This window comes from Onychomys torridus, chromosome 1 (assembly GCF_903995425.1).
Source record: "Onychomys torridus chromosome 1, mOncTor1.1, whole genome shotgun sequence".
NCBI classification, from domain to species: domain Eukaryota; kingdom Metazoa; phylum Chordata; class Mammalia; order Rodentia; family Cricetidae; genus Onychomys; species Onychomys torridus.
Window position 1 is genome coordinate 164,692,243 of NC_050443.1, and position 20,566 is coordinate 164,712,808.

A 20,566-nucleotide genomic window follows, 5' to 3' on the forward strand; every position below is an offset into this window, starting at 1 on the left:
GTGTGTGTGTGTGTGTGTGTGTGTGTGTGTGTGATGAAAGAAGAAAGGTGATGTAAAAGGTAAAGGGATAGGTCCTCATCGAAGGAGGAGAGAGAAAAGAACAACAGAATACATGTGACAGGAAAGAAGAACAGGGAGCTGGCTCAGTGTGGTGGTGTATTCCTATAATCCTAGCACGTGGGAGGTAGAAGAAAAAGGATCATATGTTCAAGGCTAGTTTTGGTACATACTGCATTCAAAACTTACCTAGGCTACTTGTGATCCTGTCTCAAAAACAAAACAAAAAAAAGTGTGGGAGGGGGGAGGGAACAGGGCTGGGGGTTGGAAATGGCTCAACAGTTCAGAATACTTGCTAATCTTCCAGTGGATCAAGTTTGGATCACCGCACTCATGTTGGGCAACTCACAACTCTCTCCAGTTCTAGGAGATCACATATCCTCTTCTAGCCTCCTTGGGTATCTGCACACATATGCTGTATACTTATGGGGACTATGGGGGTCCAGCCCCTCAATAGTCCCCTCCCAGGGTCCAGGAAGAATCTACAACCAGCTGATAATTAATCTTTGATGAAAGGAAATGAATCTACATACACGAAACTCTTTAGTCCATACACTTTATTATTCTGTGTCAGTTCTCTCTCTACACAGCTTCTATTCTGCTCTCATGCCTAGCTCCTTTCTTGCCTGATTTCTCTACATTTATCTGTGGTCCCTCTAGGTTCTATCTTAATTCCTTCATCTAGTCCTGCCCCTTCTAGGTTCTCATCCATCTAGTTCTTTCCCGTGTCAGCTCCTCTCCCATCTCCTTCTCTCTCATCTTGTTCTTCCTCATCTGGCTCTTCCTCATCTTCCATCTCATTCCTCTAGTACTCTCTTCTAGCCCTTCAATCTAGTTCTTCCCCATCTCAGTTTGTTCCTCCCCAGTTATTACCCATCTAGTTCTTCCATTCTCCGTTCCCTCTAAGTCTCTCAGGAATCCAGTTATAAACCCAAGCAATAGCAAGCCCCTGGCCCAGCAAGGTCACCAGGCTTGAATTCTATGGGGTTCATAAAGGCAGGTAAGAATTTTCCTCAGGCAGTGACCACCAGGCTTTCTTTTACAATCCAGAATGGGAGTGGTGAAAGAGAAGGTCACCTGAGTGCCAGTGATGGTTAGTATATGAGAAAGGGGATCTGTGTGCTCAGTCCACATTCCAGAAGTGGTTGGGGGTCCGAGCTAAATTGTATAAAGCTATTACTTAAGGTTCACCTGACCTAGGCGGTGTCTCCTTGTGGAATTTACCTTAAACCAGGAATCTAGCATGTGGAATGTTATTTCTGTTAGTCCTTCCTTGAAAGTGGCTAAGGGAGATATCTGATTCCAGTGCTGAAAGGGGAGAAATGGATGGGCTGTGGGGAAGGAAGCCTTTCCTAGAATGTGTATGTCCAGAGAGAGATCAGTCCACATTGTTAGCACTTCTTAGGGAAAAATCAATTGGGAAAACTATGAAGGCATACATGATTTTCATAACAGAAGACAGCTGATCTATAACAAGCCAAATAACATGAAAAGCTCCTTGGAATTTGGCTTCCTCTGAAGGAATTCCTTGATTCCTTCAGGTAGTGGCTTTGCCATAACTAACTGAGTTCTTATAATATTTTCCTGCAGCCTGTAGCATATACTCATGTAGACATACACATGAATAAAAACAAATCTTAAAAGGGCAGGGGCTAGGGAGATGGTCCAGCAGTTAAAACACTTGCTGCACAAGCAAGAGACCTAGAGTTTGGATCCCCAAAACCCATAGAAAGGATTAGTGGCTATCCAGGACTGGTGAAGTGGCTGAGAGGGTAAGGCCTGTAATTCAAGCCTTGGAAGGCAGAGACAGGGATACCTGGAGCAAGCGAGAGTAGTCATATCAGTGAGCTCTGGTATTGACTGAGAGCTCTGCCTCGGAGGATAAGATGGAGAAATGGAGGTAGATGCCTAGTATTGATGTCAGCCCTCCATATGTCTGTGAACATGTACACACACACACACACACCCCTAAATGAAAATGAAGAAGAAAAAAACCCCATAAAACCAGTGGCTGGTAAGATGGCTTAGTGGGTTATGTGTTTGCTTTGAAATCCTAATAATCTGAGTTTGATCTCTGAAACCTACATAAAAATGGAAGGAGAGAACTAATTCCATAAAGTTGTCCTCTGACTTCCACATGTGCATGTGATATATACATATACACATTATACATGATAAATAAAACAAATCAAAAGAAAAGAAGAGGCGAGTGGAGAACCAGCTACAAAGGCTGTGAGGATAGGAGAGGGCAGTGGGGGTGGTGAATAAGAACAGTAAAGCCGGTTGGTGGTGGCGGCTCACACCTGTAATCCCAGTACTCAGGAGGCAGAGGCAGGTGGATCTCTGTGAGTTTGAGGCCAGCCTGGTCTACAGAGTGAGATCCAGGACAGGCGCAAAGCTGCAGAGAAACCCTGTCTCGAAAAACCAACCAACAAACAAACAAGCAAAAAACCCAAAGTATATATGAAAATGCCATAATAAAACCCATTACATTCATTTGTTTATTTAGACAGGGCTTCAAACTTAGTCTATAGCTGTCTTTAAACTCCTGGTCTTTTTTGTTGTTGTTGTTTTGAGACAGGGTTTCTCTGTAGCTTTGGAGCCTGTCCTGGAACTCACTATGTAGAACAGGCTGGCCTTGAACTCACAGAGATCCACCTGCCTCTGCCTCCCGAGCGCTGGGATTACAGGCGTGAGCTACCACTGCCTGGCAACTCCTGGTCTTTTTTATTTATTTTTATTTTTTTGTTTTTTTGAGACAGGGTTTCTCTGTGTAGCTTTGGTGCCTTTCTTGGAATTCACTCTGTAGCCCAGGCTGGCCTTGTACTCAGTGAGATCTGCCTGCCTCTGCCTCCTGAGTGCGACACCACTGCCCGGCCTAAACTCCTGGTCTTGCTTCCACTTCTGAAGGGTTAGTGAAGGGTTAGGATTACAGGTTTGCACCCCCCCCCCCATCTAGTTGAAACCCATTACTTTGTAGACTAAAAGAACAACAACCTAGGGCTGGCAAGGTGGGTGAGTGGATAAAGCTGTAGATAAGGAGTGGATAAACAGTGATGTATTAGTCACAGTTCTGTGCTGTGAAGAGACACACACCATGACCTAAGCAACTCTTAGGAAAGAAAGCATTTAATTTGGGGGGCTTGCAGTTAGTCTATTATTATCATGGCAGAGAACATGGCAGCACACATGGTACTAGAACAGTAGCAGATAGCTACATTCTGATCTGTAGGCAGCAGACAGAGAAAATGGGCCTGACATGGGCTTTTGAAACCTCCAATGACACACTTCCCCCAACAAGGCCACACCTACTCCAACAAGGCCACACCTACTCCAACAAGGCCACACCTACTCTAACAAGGCCACACCTACTCCAACAAGGCCACGCCTACTCCAACAAGGCCACGCCTACTCCAACAAGGCCACGCCTACTCCAACAAGGCCATGCCTCCTGATTCTGCTAATCCTCAAACGGTTCTACTCCTTTGTGACTAAGCATTCAAAACATGTGAGCCTATGGGTCCTTTTCATTCAGCCCACCGCCCCTGATCACCTGGCTTCAGCCCTGGAACCCACATGGTGGGAGAAGAGAACTGACTCCCTAGGGTTGTCCTCTGACTACTACATGTGTGTGCCCTTACATACACATGCACACGGATAAACATGAAAAAGTCTCCCTAATTAAAACAATAGTCATGTTTCCAGTAATAATGAGATTAATAAAGAATTCAGATTTGTTCTTGGTATCCAAGGATACTTCTGTTTTCTTCCAATTGGCATTAGGTTTACAGGCTTAAGCCAAAAGATGACCACACTCTTCTCTGTATACACTTATAGTATATGTATGTAAACATATATATGTGTGTGTATATGTATATAATGTATATATACATGAAGCAGAAACACTTCATTAAGAAAGGGAAAGCATTGTTGATAATGGGAGTGGGCTAGTGTATTAGTTACTTCTCTGTTGCTGTTATCAAACACCATAACCAGGGGCTGGAGAGATGACTTAGTAGTTAAGAGGACTTGCTGCTCTTCCGAAGGACCCACAGATTGATTCCCAGCATTCACATGGTGGCTAACAATGACCTGTAACTCCAGTTTCAGGGATCCAATGCCCTTTTCTTTTTAAAATTTAAAAAATTCTTATCTGGGGCTGGAGAGATGGCTCAGAGGTTAAGAGTACTGCCTTGCTCCTCTGGAGGACCGAGTTCAGTTCCCAGCACACACATGTCATCTCACAAATGTCTGTAACACTAGTTCCAGGGAATCTGACACCCTCACACAGACATACATGCAAGCAAAATACCAATGCACAGTTAAAAAAAAAATCATCAAAAAATTTATTATTTTATATAAATGGGTATTTTGTCTGCTTGTATATCTATGTGCCATGTGTGTGCCTGATATTTTGGACTACTTTAGTATTCCTAAAAATATCAGAAAGACTTCATACCTTTTAAGATAAGAAGAGGATGTCAGATCTTCTGAGACTGGAGTTATAGATGGCTGTGAGCTGCCATGTGGTTGCTGGAAGTTGAACCTGAGACCTCTGGAAGAGCAGCCAGTGCTCTTAACTGCTGAGTCATCTCTCCAGTTCTGCCACATTTTTATAAATCTATTATTTATTTATTTGTGTGTGTGTGTGTGTGTGTGTACGCAAGCATGCCTGCAGACTCTAGAAGGTGTCAGCTCTTCTAGAGCTGGAGTTACAGGTGGTTATGAGCAGCTAGATATGGTTGTTAGGAATCAGACTCTGCTGTACTATACTGTACTCTCTAGTTCTTTTATAAATAAAGTTGATATTTGGGACTACTTTAGTATACTAGAAACATCATGAAGACTTCTAATTTCCTAGGGCTATAGTTAGTTGGCAAAGTCATTCAGATTAGTTTAGTTATTGATGATACATAGAGTATGGATGGGTGATGATAATCTGTGCAATGAAGTCTGCAAGCTTCTCATACAGAGCAGGTCGTATCTTGCCAATCAGATGAATAAGAAACTTCATTGTAGAGGCAGGCAGATCTCTGTGAGTTCGAGGCCGGCCTGGGCTACAAAGCGAGTTCCAGGAAAGGTGCAAAGCTACACAGGGAAACCCTGTCTCGAAAAAGCAAAAAAACCCAAACAAACAAACAAACAAAAAACTTCATTGTTACTGTTAGGTTTGGGAAATCCATAAATCCATAAATGGGCTCAAGTTGGCCTGTAGAAGGATTTGTAGCTAGTAGATAAAAGCCAGCATTCTTCAGGAACTTGTGATATATTTTGTTGTTGTTGTTGTTATTGTTCCCAATTGAGCCTCCTGCCAGCTCCTCTTCCTCCTTGTACTCCACATTGTTTATCTACTCCTGCTTTCTCGAGCTCTGTTGCTCCCTCCAGTATTCTCCCCATTCTCCAGCTGCCCTAGCCCTGGCCATGTCCAGGCTGTTTCTCTTTTCCCTCTGCTCTGGACTCTCAGATGCCTCTGGGTTTTTTCTCTCTTATCTAGTTTCTTTATTCTTCCCCTCACATATAGCTTTAAAGTTAGCTGCTTGTTGCTGTGTGTGATTGTGTGTATATATACATGTATGTATGTATGTATATTTGTGTGAACAAATTTTGGCACAATTATAAAAACAAGTTTAGTGCTTTCTAACTAGTATTTTACCTGCTAAGCCGTATCTCCAGCCCCCCAGTCAGTGTTTTTGAATAAACATGAGAACATTTCAAACATACTCACCAAATAGTTTATTTATTCTTGCCAAGTTAGAAAATTCTAGTATGTATCTGTATCATGTGTACATATGAAATAAAAGTAAAGACATGTGGGTTCCTATACATACACACTTAAATAAATGATGTTGTTGGGCACTTTTTTCACTATCGATCTCTTTTTGTTTGAGAAATTTTATGTACCTTGGGGCATTTAGGTATGTAAAATAGGCATACAAATAAAACATTTACTGATGGTAAGTCATAAAGAGACTTATTTAAAAACAATTCTTTGGGAGTCGCTGAGATGACTCAGAGGGTTGGAGGTGCTTGCCACCAAGGCCGGTGACCCGAGCTTGGTCCCCAGAACATAGCGGAAGGAGAGGCAGTCCTGTGAGTTCTCCTGTGACTTCACGCTTCCATCAAGGCATGTGAGTGCCCACACGTGTGCACACACAAACAAATAACTGTCTTAAAAACATTCTTTGATATGCATATAGCCTTACCATTTATTAACAATGAAAGCAGATTTACATACTAATGAGGTAGATGTACTTATTTGTTTGTACATAAAAAATTAATCATGGCTTAGTATTTGGTACTGCAGGATGTAGAGCACTGTCCCTGTTTTTCAGAGTTCATGACTATTTTGATTTGATTTTATAATTTTTGTTTTTGAGACAGGGTTTCTCTGTGGAGCCTTGGCTGTCCTAGTACTCTTTCTGTAGCCCAGGCTGGCCTCGAACTCACAGAGATCCACCTGCCTCTGCCTTCTGAGTGCTGGGATTAAAGATGCGCGCCACCACTGCGCAGCTGATTTTATAATTTTTAATGCTGACAAAGCTGTTTTGCATAATTATTATAAATTGTTAGAAATTCTTTTGTAGTCTTTTTTGTCTTTTGTAGTCGTAAGACAAGATTCATTTAATAATTTTTTAAAGGACCTTGTCAGCAACACAAGCAGCAATTTTTAAAACTAAATAATCTAACATAATATAATACAAAGACATACTAATTTGATACTTACATGCTGAGGAATGACAGTAGAAAAATTTTTAAAAATCTTTTTTCCATAACTAAACTTACATCATGTTTCTAGAAGAGCAGAAAACTTTGTATGTACAACAGAAATACTGTAGCTCATAAAACATACCAGTTTGAAATCTGAGCTGATGTGTTTCAGGCATGCTTATTGTCTGTATTCAGGAACATTTTACTGTTGCCAAACTTTCGAGACCTCACCCCATATTCAGTTGTGTGACTTCCATATGGGCTGTGATTCACAGGAGAAGCAGGGTTGAGGCCAGAGAGATGGCTCAGTGGGTAGGCACCTGCCCTCAACCCTGATGACTAGAGAGTGATCCCTAGGATCACACGGTGGAGGAAGAGAACTGAGTCCACAAGTTGTCCTCTGACCCTAATGTGTAGATCATGGCCTGCACATGCACAAAATGAAGAAAAGGGAGTGAAAAATCTTAGAAAGAATAAAAGAAACTGAGTTATAGATTAGCTTTGAAGAACCTACTTTAGGTAAGCTCACAGTGTCCGAAATAGCTGAGTGAGGAGCCATGGCTAAGTTTTTTTTTTTTTTTTCCTCAGAAGAAAAACACTCAATTTTCTGGTTAGATTTAGAGAAAAAGTTTTGATCTTTTATTTTCTCTTTCCTATTTTGGAATAGTTATTATTATTATTATTATTTTTGACCTATGATTCTCCAGGATGAAGAACGGGATCCTCTGCTGCACAGTTTCAGTCATCTAAAGGAGGTCTTAAACAGCGTAACAGGTAAGGCTCCACATGCAGGTAGAATTCTTAAACAGTGTAACAGGTAAGGAAGGCTCCACTCGTAGGAAACACATAACAGGTAAGGCTCCATGTGTAGACAGAATTACTTGGCCTAGTGAGAAATGCATGTATTTGATTTACTGCAGCGATAGACAGTTTTCATATAAAGGATCATATAGGGCAAATAAATGAAAACAAAAGATCATATAGTAAACACCTGAGGCTTTGTAGCCTGTATGCAGCTCTGTGAATGCTCAGCTCTGTCCATGGAGCTCACTAGTCATAGGTGAGCTGTACAGGAGAAGTATATATTTTCTTTTTTAAGAAGTGCGCAAGTCAGATTTGACTCATGGATAAATAAAGCTTGCCAGTCTCTTTCACTGCTTGCAGTCTTCCTGTGTTCTTAGAGTTCTTTGTCCTTTTATTTTCCTAATCAAATTAACTTTATGTATTACTCACATTTAGAATTTTCAAAGCCATTTCCATATTTATTATCCTTGTTAACTTTACAGAAATGTGTGAGAGAGGCATGCATACTGTCCCCTTTTTATGAAATAAAGTGGTCCAGAGAGTTTAAAGGGATTTACCTGAAGGCCTGGTGATGTAGCTCAGTTTGCAGAGTGGTTTTCTCCCATGAATAAGCCCTAGATTCAACCCCTAACCCCCCATAAAACTGGGTGTGGTGACATGCGCCTAGTCTATAATCTCAGGTCTTGGGAGGAGGAGCCAAGAGGTTCAGAAATTCAATATCATCCTTTAGCTATATACCAGGTTTAGACCAGCCTGAGCTACATGAGATCCTATCTCAAATGAAAAAACAGAAAGATGCAAACAAACAATACACCTCAAATGATTTAGCTAATTCTTTGAGGTGGAGTCGAGTACACTTTAGGCTCGGACACCTGCTTCAGTGTCCATGTTGTACATTGCTTTGGTACATTTACTTAGAGGGGCTGTGTATACCAAGTGCTTTTTAGTCTGTGTGGGGGAGAAGGGAGTAACGGGAGAAAAGTCAATACCTATGTGGTTTTTGTTCTTTATTGTTTTATTTTCCTCTTGCATTTTTTTTTTTTAAGGCAATATAGACTAAAAGGGAATGCCTCAGAGCTGTGATCCTGTGTTGATTCTAAAGGACTCCTGTAATATAGCCTTGGGATGCTGTTAGGTAGTGGTATATCTCAGCCCATAATTGAATAATACTCATATTTCAACAAATTAAACAAACAATAAATGAAAGAAATTCCTCATTTTATGAGAAACACAGGAGAAAGTTTGGAGGACATCCCTTATTTTCCCAAACATAGACTGAAGTTATCTATAAAGGAACAAATCTCATTTAATTGAGAAGGCTTTAAATTTTTACTTTATAAGCCAAATCTGGTGGCTTACAAGTGTAACCCACGCACTCAGGATGAGACAGGAGTGTCATGAATTTGACAAACCTGGGCCACATAGTAAACATCACCACCACATAGGTATTGAGACGTTCTTCCTTATTGTCTTTACATTAACCATATAAGGAACTTTTTGTATATACTGACTTCCAGGAAAGTCTGGGCTACAAAGTGAGGCCCTGTCTTAAAGAAGCAAGCAAGCAAATAAACAACCTAGACATAGTACAGACCTGCAGTCTCAATATAGGAGCCTGAGGCAGGAGGATTGAAAGTTTTAAGACTTGTCTAGGCTATAGAATGAGTTCAAGGCCAGCCTTGGCAACTTAGTGAGACCCTATCTCAAAACAAAAGAATACAAATGGGTCAGGGATACAGCTTGATGGTGATGCATTTGCCTCAAATTCCCAAGGCCCTGGGTTCAACCCCTAGTGGCAAATGACCAAATAAACCAAAAAGAACTAGTTAGAAATATCAATGGGCAATGGTTCAGTGGTTAACATGAGTTCTCCCGGTACTAACATGTAACTCCTTGAGTGCTGACATTACAGGCATCTGCTACCAATCCTGGCCCAAAGTTTTCCCAGTACAGAATTTGTATATTGTTACTTTGACGAGAAAAGTGTCAGGGCTGGGAGGACTTGATTGTCCCCCTCAGTCCTTAAGGGCTCTTAGATCCTTTCTGGGTTCTTCTGAAGGAGTTAGAGCAAATGTGTGGTTTCTGTGAGGAGTTTCTTTGGGAGTGAACAAAATGTTTAATGATTGTACAACTTTGAAAGTATACTAGAAACTACTGAGTTTCTACTGAGAAACTACTTTACAAGGATAAATTTTATGGTATGTGAATTGTAGCTCAAAAAGTGTTTTTCTTGGGGTTGGGGATTTAGCTCAGTGGTAGAGCGCTTGCCTAGCAAGTGCAAGGCCCTGGGTTCGGTCCTCAGTGCCGACAAAAAAAAAAAAAAAGTGTTTTCTTTAAGGTTAAGTCAGGGTTTGTTGTGCTGCCCAGGCTTGCTTTGAGTTTCTGGACTCAAGTAATGCGTTTGTTAATCTCCTGAGTAGCTGGGACTATGGGTGTGCACTACTGAACCTAGCTTTATAGTTCTTTAAAAAAAAAAAAAAATCAAACTGGGCTCATGCCTTTAATCCTAGTACTCAGGAAGCAGAGTCAGGCAGATCTTTGTGAGTTTGAGGCCAGCCTAGGCTACAGAGTGAATTCCAGGACAGGCTCCAAAACTGCACAGTAAATCCCTGTCTCGAAAAGCAAAAAAAAAAAAAAAAAAAAATCATATGTAAGCTACAAAATGAATGAATTCACATTTCTTAGGGCCCAGAACTCTGGAGGGAAGCCTTTGGGTGTAGTCATGGCTGAGCTTTGGACCCATTGCCTAGCAAAGGCAGCATAAGGCAGCCTCTTGGCCACTTTGTCCTTTTATGTCTCTCTCATTAACTCAAGGAAGCACATGGCTTTTATATTTAAATTTATTCAAGCTGTAATCTTTGACATTTGAGTTAGCTTTTAGTACAGTTTTGCATTTATAGTAATATATATTATGTATTTTCTCTATCCCCAAAGAATCCCTTTTAATCTTTTCCGGATGCAAATTTCAGGCTGTCTTGTCCCATCTCCCCTCTCTTGCTCTCTTTCCCCTCCCCCCACAGAGTGTGTTTGCTCAGGTGTGGCAGGAATATCCACTGTCAAGCTGCGCCCTTTATATTAGTCAATATTATCCTTCTCCCCCCTCCCTGTCTGTCTGCTCCTTTGGGCTTTCCCAGTTGATTTATAATTTTGGAATTCTCATCGGAGTCTGTAATACAGTTTGTTCATTATTTAACCAAAACCTGTTTAATGAGCAGAGAGAGGCAATGTAAATGTTAGACATGTTGCAGTGATGTACCTTTGTGCTTCTCAGAACGGGTGGGTAGTTAACTCTGTGCTGCCTGCAAGGCTGGGGGTATCCTGGACTTAGGGGCAAAAGGGCCACTGTGGGAGTGGGTGATGGCCCTTGTGTCCCTGAGTGTCCTTTGTATCTACCCAAACCCTGCTGTAGCTTTAGATTCCATGATAGTTTCTTTCACCCTTCTAGTGATCTTATGGGGCTCTGGCAAAACACTAGAGTACCTTCAACCTCATGGCTAGACCATGTATGTGGTAACCTATGTGGCATGGAATGGGAGCATGAAAAGGAAGGTCAGCTGTCAGGGTTCCTGATAGAGCTCTTGGTTGTAGGTCTAAAAAAGGATGATTGTTGAGAAGAATGTGTCTAACTGACATGGTCTGTAGTCTTTGATTAATTTTTTGCTAGATAAGCCTTTGCAAGTCCTTGATCTTTAAGCACACCCTCCATATATGTATATGTTTTCATGTATGTGTACATATATTTGTACAAAGGGATTCTTTGCTAGAAAAATCTTGGATTTATAGCAGAAAGAAATATTATAAAACTATCACAACAAAATTTCTTATAGATTTTTTTTTTTGGTGGGGATCCTGGGCATTGTATCCATATCCTTGTACATATTAGCAAGTACTCTACCACGGAGCTGCTACATCATAGCCTCCCCGTCCCCCCCAGAATTTCTCTGTGTAGCTTTGAGCCTTTCCTGGAACTCACTCTGTAGCCCTGGCTGGCCTTGAACTCACAGAGATACACCTGCCTCTGCCTCCCGAGTGCTGGGACTAAAGGCATGTGCCACCACCGCCTGGCTCCAGCCTTGTTTTTATTTTATTTACTTGTTTACTTTGACAAAGTCTTACTATATAGCTCAGACTGGCTTCAGAATTGGAATTCTCTTACCTCTACCTCCCAAGGGATGGGATTATAGGTGTTTGCTACTGTGCCCATCTGGGACCATCTCTTAATGGCATTTATATCCTTTAGGGCCAGGCTTGAGGAAGACTTTTTTGTTTTAGTTTTGTGTGTGCACTCTTACACCCACGTGTGTGTGTGTGTGTGTGTGTGTGTGTGTGTGTGTGCGCGTGCACGCGCATGGAGTTAGTTCCAGGTCTTTTTAGGACTTATGTGCTGTTTTGATTATCAGCTTATCAGACTAAAGAGGCCAGTATAAACACCATGGAATTATTCTAGTTTTCTGAACCTTTTCTTATTCATTCTCTGAGATTTGGATTCTTTCTTTTCCTGAGTTATTGGGCTGCTTCTTGCTAGTATTTCCTGAATATCTGCTATGAGCCAGGCATTTTCCTTAGGCACTTAGGCATTAAGTCTATAATAATAGAGAGAGAGTGCAAAAGAGTGAGAACCAAAGGTGTTCTTGTAGCTGCTGGTGGTAGATCAATGGCTCTGACCACCGTGAGTGCCTGTGGTCTCTGTTCTAGTCCATGTGCTCCTTACCAGGCATGGAAAGGACAACGGGGAGGGAGGATAGTCTGCTGCCACTTTTCCCTCTCCCCTCTCCTTTGACTGGGGTTTACTATTTAGCACAGGCTAGTCTCGTGTCCAGCTTGCTGCCATCTTTTCTTGTTTCTTTGAGTAACAAGTCAAAGAGAATGAACAAAAATTGTGTTTTTCAATTTGGCTTCCTCATGTAAAGCTATTATGGCCCAAACTTAGAATTTTCCAGAGGCATCAGTGGATTGCATAGAATATTTCCTGGGGCTAGGATATTTCTTTACTGAGCTAACTGGGATAACAGGAAACTAACATACTTGAATTTAAGAGGGAGAAGCAGGTGCCTGGAGAAAGTGAATGTGTTAGGAGTTTATTTAAATATAGTTTATCTTGGACAAACACACCTGTAGGGTACAGTCTGTCTCAAGCTTTTTGAATTCAGAATCTGAGCTAGGAGGTTTGAGTACATCTACCCTCCAGAGGTTTCAGAGAACATTTAAACAGAGTCTGGATGCCAACCGGCGGGGAGGAACTATGACTTAACACCTGTCTAGCCTAGGCATCTTAGAAATAGCTGCCTTGGTAGAAAAAAAAAAACAAACAGGTTTCATTTGGAAGAGGAGAGAGGTTTAGGGAAAAGATTTTTGGAGTAATTGTCAGGAAAAAGATTGACTACATTATATGAAAAATTGTTGATTGCATGTCTAGACTCATTTGTTTCTTCGGGTGTCTATAGTTTGAGGAATAGCAGAATAAGTCATGTGTCATTAACCAGCACATGAAGAGTGATAAGTGAGACACTGACTTTGTTTCACTTGGGACCGAAGTGAACTTTTTGTTTTGTTTTGTTTTAAGGTAGGGTCTCACTATGTAGCCCTGGTTGATGGAATTCACTATGTAGACCAGGTTAGCCTGGAACTCATAGATGTCTGCTTGCTTTTGTCTTCTGAGTGTTGAGATTAAAGGCATGTACCACTATGCCTGGCTAGAATTGAACTTTTGAATTGTCCAAGGTATAACAGAAAGCTACTTTGTTTTTCTTTAGAAGAAATTAAAGAACCAAGTTTGGCAGACAAATGTATATAAAAGGCTGAATATTGGAAGGGTAAAGTTGGGCAAATGTTTGTACTTCCTGTACCCCTTTTTTACTTCCTTGCTTTATAATAGAATATAAGACCATATATATTTATACACACACACACACACACACACACACACACACACACACACACAAAACATAAGATTGATGAACATGTTAGACTGTGGCTTGATATCTGGGCATAATGCCTATAGTTCCAGCTGTTTGGGAGGTAGAGGCAGGATTGCTGAAGCTCAGCAGTTCAAAGCATGATTAAATAACAAAATGAGACCTTGTTAAAAAAGGATATGAGACTCTGCCTCAAAAATAAGGTGTCTATAGCCAAGCTGTGGTGGCGCATGCCTTTAATCCCAGCACTTGGGAGGCAGAGGCAGGCAGATCTCTGTGAGTTTGAGGTCTACAGAGTGAGATCCAGGACAACCAGGACTACTGAACACAGTGAAACCCAGTCTCAGGAAAAAAAAAAGAGGTGGAGAACAATAGATGATCTCGATAGTGACTTAGGCCTCCGTGTGCCTGTACACTACAGCAGAAACTCATGTACACGTGAACATGGACACACATAAGGGGAGTGTAAGAGAATGAATACAAACTCCTGAGAATAGAGAGCTGGATATGCCTGCTATAACACAGAGGAGGCTGAAGCAGGTTGTTCATGAGTTTGAGGCCAGCCTGGTTTATACAGTGAGTTCCAGGAAGGGATGGATTCCTTGTGAGACCCTGTCTCTCAGGGAGGAGGGGAAAGGAGAGAAGAGAGCTCTCTGTCTATAGTCTTGCTTCTTGTGGGTATAGCTCTGGCTTTCCTGTCCATAAAACTCGACCCAGGTAGCAGTTAGAATCAAGTCTGACTGGTAGGAATGCATGTTTTCCTCTGTCATAAAGAGGTTTGTAAATAGTAGCAGTAGTAACAGTAATAATGACAGCACCAGTAATAATGCATTGTTAATATCTAATTCTCAAAAACAGAGGTCAAGGTGCCTCAGTACTTTGTGGCCTAGTTGGTAGGCATTGTAGCAGGATGGTCTGTGTAAGGTGTCAGAGTCCTGGGAGTTGCTTTCCCTGCCTGTGTCCTCTTCAGCACATCTCTCTCTTGAGGCTGATCCGTCTCCCTGGGTATATGCCCAGCTTGCTGTGTCAGCAGTCAGTTGAGTGAAAAGAGGGAAAGCCAGCTGCTCCTTTGTTTTTAACAAGAAGGCAGGCAGATTCACTTTCTTCCACACCCACTCAAACTCAGGGCAAATGCCAAAAGGATTTCAGAGAAAGCCAAATGTTTGAAATCCAATCAGTATGTAGTTTTAAGGAGGAAAGATAGTGAAGAGTTTGTTTTAGCCCTCCCCCTCACTACCTGCCTCGTGTTCATAGGTCCTTAATTGACCACTTCAGTTTCTGAAATAGTATACTATAGGGTATGTTTATGGAAAGAATGAATATTTTTTTTCTCCTGATAGCCATTAGAAGAGTTAGATATATAGCAAAATACAAATTAGAGCCCTTCAGCTCAGCTCATCTTAGAAACTTGTGGTAGGTGGGGAGTTCTGACTACCTTGTTCTTAGTTTTGCCTCAGGAAGTCAGCAGACAGCCATTACCCAGTTCTGTTTGTTGTATGACCTTTCCATGGACCTAGATGGACAAGAGCTCCTGGATGCCTGCTGGCTGCCTTCTCACTGCACATCTCTTCTGGAACGCCAGCCTTCTGTTAACACTGCTACCACTGTAGGCCAAGTTATGAAGGGCTGCCACATGTGCACAGAACACAACTGACCTTCCCTTGTTCCACGCTTATTGAGCAATTACTTGTCAGTTTGTGGAATAATTCACATTATTGCCTCAAGTTTCTGGCCTAGTGTGAACTGTGAGTATTTTGGAAGTAGCTTAATAGAGTGAGTGTACATCAGAGGGCAATAAATTGGCATTGGATTTGGTGGAAAGGCAGGGCCAGATGTCGTGTAGGAGGAAGACCTTTCTGTAGTCACCCATGCAGCTGCTTCCTCATATCCCATATCCCAGAAAGCAGCTTAAGAATGGGAGGGGAAGGGTGAATGGGGACATTGATTACAGAGGTAAAGAGTCAAAAGGATTTCAATGTTATCTAGAATTGGCCTTGGATTGGGGAAAAGACCTTAAAAATAGACCAAATAAGATCTCCCTGATTTGGGTAAGGTTTTTCTATTAGTTATTTTTATTTTTAAGTAAAATAATTAATTGGCAGAAAAAAAAAAAGCCTGGAAAAATCTCATTCCATATGAAGATTCTTTTTTTTTTTTTTTTTTTTTTTTTTGAGTAAACAACAGATATAAGAAAACTGGTACCTATAACGAGTCTTTTTCTGTCCTGCCAGCAAGCTCTCAAATAAAGACATGGAGACTTCTTATTAATTATGAAAGCTTGGCCTATAGCTTAGGCTTGTTCCTAACTAGCTCTTATAACATAAATAAACTAAACATATATTTATAACTAAAATAAATTAACCCATTTATATTAATCTACATTCTATCACATGGCATTACCTCTCTTCCATCTTGCACCTCCTGTTTCCTCTCTGTGTCTCCTGGATTTTCCTGCTCCTCGACTCCTCCTTCTCTACCTTTTTCTCCCTGGAAATCCCACCTATACCTCCTGCCTAGCTATTGACCATTCAGCTCTTTATTAAACCAGTCACAGTAATATATCTTCACACAGAGTACAAATATCCCACAACAGGCACCTGGGACTAGAGAAATGGCTCAGTTGTTAGGAGTACTGGCTGCTCCTCTAGAATTCAATTCCCAACACCCACATGGCAGCTCACAATTGTCTGTAACTCCAGTTCTGGGGAATCCATGGTACCAGGCATGCATGTGGTGCACATATATATGCATGCAGACAAACTATACATACACATAAAAAAAAAAAAAAATCTTTTTTGTTTTTTCTCTTCGAGACAAGGTTTCTCTGTGTAGCCCTGGCTTACCTGAAACTCTGTAGACCAGACTGGACTCAAACTCACAGAGATCCACCTGCTTCTGCCTCCCAAGTGCTGGGATTAAAGGCATGTGCCATCACACCTGGAGCAAAAATAAATCTTATAAAGGAAAAGTGCTAGAGAGGTCCCCAGAAATCCACAATGATATATCCACTGAATACTACTGGCAATGGTCGAGAGAAAGCCTGATCTGACCTAGTCTGGTGATCAGATGGCCAAACACCCTAACTGTCGTGCTGGAACTCTCATCCAATAACTGATGGAAGTGGATGCAGAGATCCTCAGCCAGGCCTCAGGTGGAGCTCCAGGACTCCAGTTGTCGAGAAAGAGGAGGGATTGTAAGAGTGTGAATTGTTGAGACCAAGATTGGAAAAGCACAGGGACAAATAGACAAACTAATGGAAACACATGAATTATGAACCCAAAGCTATGGAGTCCCCAACTGGATCAGGCCCTCTGGATAAGTGAGACAATTGAATAGCTTGAACTGCTTGGGAGGCACCCAGGCTGTGGGACCAGGACCTGTCCTTAGTGCATGAGCTGGCTGTTTGAAACCTTGAGCTTACACAGGGGCACATGCTCAGTCTGGAAGGAGGGGACTGGACCTGCCTGTACTGAATCCACCAGGTTGAGCTGGATCCCCAGGGGATCTTGGCCCTGGAAGAGATGGGAATGGAGGGGAGGGAAGGCGGAGGCAGGGGCTGGAGAGGGGAGGACAGGGGAACCCATGGCTGATACGTAAAATTAAAACACAAATATAATTTTTTAAAAAAGGAAGAAAATAGATATTTCCAGTAAATTAAAAAAATGTTTTAAAAAGAATGATACATACCAAGGTTGGGGAGGTAGTTTGTGGAAAAAAACAAAATATCTTGCTCTATAATCCTTTGCTCTATAATCCTGACCAAAAAAAAAAAAAAAAAAAAAAAAAAAAAGAAAACTAACATCAAATTGACTTAACAAAACAGGAACTGAGATGATGTTGTGACTCTTCCTGAGAGCTAGAGTGATATTTTCAGAATGCTTCCCTTTAGTGAATTAATGATGTCATATTAGTGGGGTGTGTGGCATCTTATCTCTCCCCCAATTTCAATTAATTGATTACTTTTGTTATTATTTTGTGGAGATGTAGATGTCAGAAGACAACTTTGTGGAGTTGGTTTTCTTTTCACCTGTACTTGGTTCCAGGGACCAAACTCAGGTTGTTAGTCTTTGCAGCAAGTGTTCTTTACCTACTGCCAGCTCACCTTCTAATTACTATGTTTTATTTGATTAAGTTTTTAAAAATGATGTTCATTTAGTGTGGTTGTGTTTATTGTATAGGTGTGGGTACCATGGTGAATGTGTCCTCTCTCAGTTTTTACTTTTTCAAAATTAAAAAAAATGATTTAGGCAGGCGGTGCACCTTTAATCCCAGCACTTGGGAGGCAGAGGCAGGCACATCTCTGTGAGTTCGACGACAGCCTGGGCTAGAGTGAGTTCCAGGACAGGTTCCAAAGCTACATAGAGAGACCCTGTATTATTTTTATATATAGGTGATATCTGTGTGCTGTATGTGCTCTCTCTCTCTCTGTCTCTGTGTGTGTGTGTGTGTGTGTGTGTGTGTGTGTGTGTGTATGTGTGTGTGTGTGTGTGTGTTGCCCACAGAGGCCAGTTGAGGGCACTGGATCCCCTAGGATTGGAGTTACAGTTGGTTGTGAGCTTCCACATGGGTTCTGGGACCTGAACCCAGGTCCTTGTGAGAGCAGCAAGTTCTTTTAACCACGGCCCATCTCTCCAGCCCCTGACATGGACTTTGTGTACAGAGTGAACCATTTGTCTGCAGGATAGCCTACATTCCAGGTTTACCTGAGTTATTTAACTTGTTCTCCTATCCCACATAGTCCTATATACTAGAAGTGAGGGTTAAAGGCTTATTTCAGGTTAAACATTTTTGGCAAGTCTTTTTAAGACAGGGCCTCTCTGTAGCTTAGGCAGGTCAGGATCTCACTGAAATTCTCCTGCTTCAGCCCCTGGAGTGCTAGATTGTCTGCCTGGCAAGAGTAATTTCATAGGTTGCATATATATTTCATATTATATCACCACAGGAGACACACTGTGTAAGGTTATCTGCTTTGCTATTGTTTTTGTTTGTTTGAAACAGGGATTATGTAGCTCAGGCTAGCTTCTACCTTGCTATGTAACTGAGAATGATCTTGAATTCCTTTTTTTTTTTTTTTTTTTTTTTGTTGTTGTTGTTGTTGTTTTTGAGACAGGGTTTCTCTGTGTAGTTTTGGTGTCTGTCCTGAATCTCACTCTGTAGACCAGGCTGGCCTTGAACTCTGCCTCCCCACTGCTGGGATTAAAGGCTCACGCCAGGCTGACCTTGAATTCCTAATCCTGCTGCTTCTGCCAAATGCAAGGCTATAGGCATGTACCAGTGTGTGTGCTTGTTCTGCTGTTACTGTTAAGTTTCTTATTCGCTCTGGTGCTCCTGCTGTATCTCTTCATTGTCAGGTCTGTAATCCACGAAGTGACGACCTCAACATCCCTTTCTCTGACATTCTGTTACCTACTGGTCAGCACTGAAGAATGCTTGAACCAATCATTTCACTCTGTGTCAGAGAATTAGGATACTTTAATTCTATCATTCTTTCTGCATTTACTAGTTGACATTCTCTATGAACAATTACCCTCCTCTGTACTGGAGAATAAATCAATTTCTCCTAGAAAAGCATGGTTAAACACTTAATTCTTTGGTTTTAATAAGTATTCAGAGCAGGAAGTGCATATTAATAATGACCATTATTGATGTCAAATTTGGTTTTTGCCTTATTTGACTTACAAATATTTAATTAGTCACAGTTTACAATTAATTAGTTATTACTAGTGTTTAAATTGTTTGGCCAATGAAACCATCTTCAAACTGGTTACTTTTTCTTTTGACATGACTCCTTTGAGCACATCATGCTTTCTGATAAAGCGAGTAACATTGATGGGGAAATAAAGTAGAGCTATTGGTGTGTCACATATTATTAAAAGGGCAAGTATTATTTTGTTTCATTGAGAGCATGTGTTATAGGACTAAGGAAATACTCATTTGCTAAAGTGCTTATCATGCAAGTCTGAGCATCTTAGCATGGCTCCCCAGGATCCAGGTAAAGAGCCTGGCACAGTGGCGTGGCTCTGTAGTCCCAGCTCTGGGGAGGTGGAGACAGGATTCTTGGGGTGTGATGGCCAAACAGTTTAACCAGTTGGTGAGCTTCAGGTACAGTAAAAGACCTTGTCTCAAACAAGAAAGGAGAGATCCAGGAAGATGGATCCCCAGTGTCAACTTCTGACCTCCATACATGTGCACCCTCCCACTGTATACACACACATGCACACACAAACTTGTGCACAAAAAAGAAAGATGGGTTATAGTCTGAGTTGTCTTTCTGTTGATCGTAATCAAAAAAGTTTGGAAGCCTGGTAGAGAGAGTTTGATTCACCCTTGTTCCAGTGCTGTTTTGGATTTGCAGTGTTGTTTCTTGGGCAAGGAGTCCAAGAGGGTGTTGCCAGAATGCCTCTCCCACTCTTTGTTCATTTGTTTCTTTTCTTCCTGCTGGGGATAGAACCCAAGGCCTTGGACATGCTAGAAAAGCGCTTGCCACTGAACTGCACTCCCAGACTCTTATTTTCTTCCTATTGTTTGTGAGGTACCAGAGCCCCTTAAAGTTTAGGAACCAGGAGAGTATTAAATCTGAATTTCATCTCTATCAATTTACTTGCAGTAAAATTTATTAGTTTCTGGATTACTCAGTTTTTGCCAGGCAGGGATTAATCTGAGCCCACTTATATCATTACAGTCCTAGAGAACGTGAAAATGAATGCTCTTCCTTGAGGAAATAATAAGGGTTGTGTATGTAATTATGATTGATGAGTCACTTGGTACTTTGTACTTTATTCCTTTTTTAAATGGTAAACTAGAAGTTAAACATACTGTATTTGACATGTCATTTTTTTTTTAGTCTTTTAGTGGTTCAAGAAAAGAATCATTTGTGTTACAAACTACAGAATGTCATCTCCAGGAACTCTCAGCAGAAATTTGTGTTTGTGTGTCTGTCTGGTCAATAAATATTTCTTGAGTACTGACTGTGTCAGAAACTGAACTGGCTAGTAGAGGTCTACTTTTCAAAGCACTAGCAAAGTTACTGTTCTCATACAGCTTATGGTCTGGTGAGCGGGTGACTTGAGAAGCTCTGGGAT

General features: G+C 41.3%; 1 protein-coding gene across 8 annotated transcripts in view; it reads left to right on the plus strand.

Annotated features, from left to right (window-relative positions):
• Gbf1 (golgi brefeldin A resistant guanine nucleotide exchange factor 1) overlaps positions 1 to 20,566 on the plus strand; it is a 134,903-nt gene that overhangs the window by 377 nt on the left and 113,960 nt on the right. For all 8 annotated transcript variants that reach the window (XM_036171235.1, XM_036171249.1, XM_036171242.1 and 5 more), the window contains exon 2: positions 7,473 to 7,539. In XM_036171235.1, coding sequence (XP_036027128.1) covers positions 7,473 to 7,539 — 67 coding nt within the window. The remainder of the gene's footprint in view (positions 1 to 7,472; positions 7,540 to 20,566) is intronic.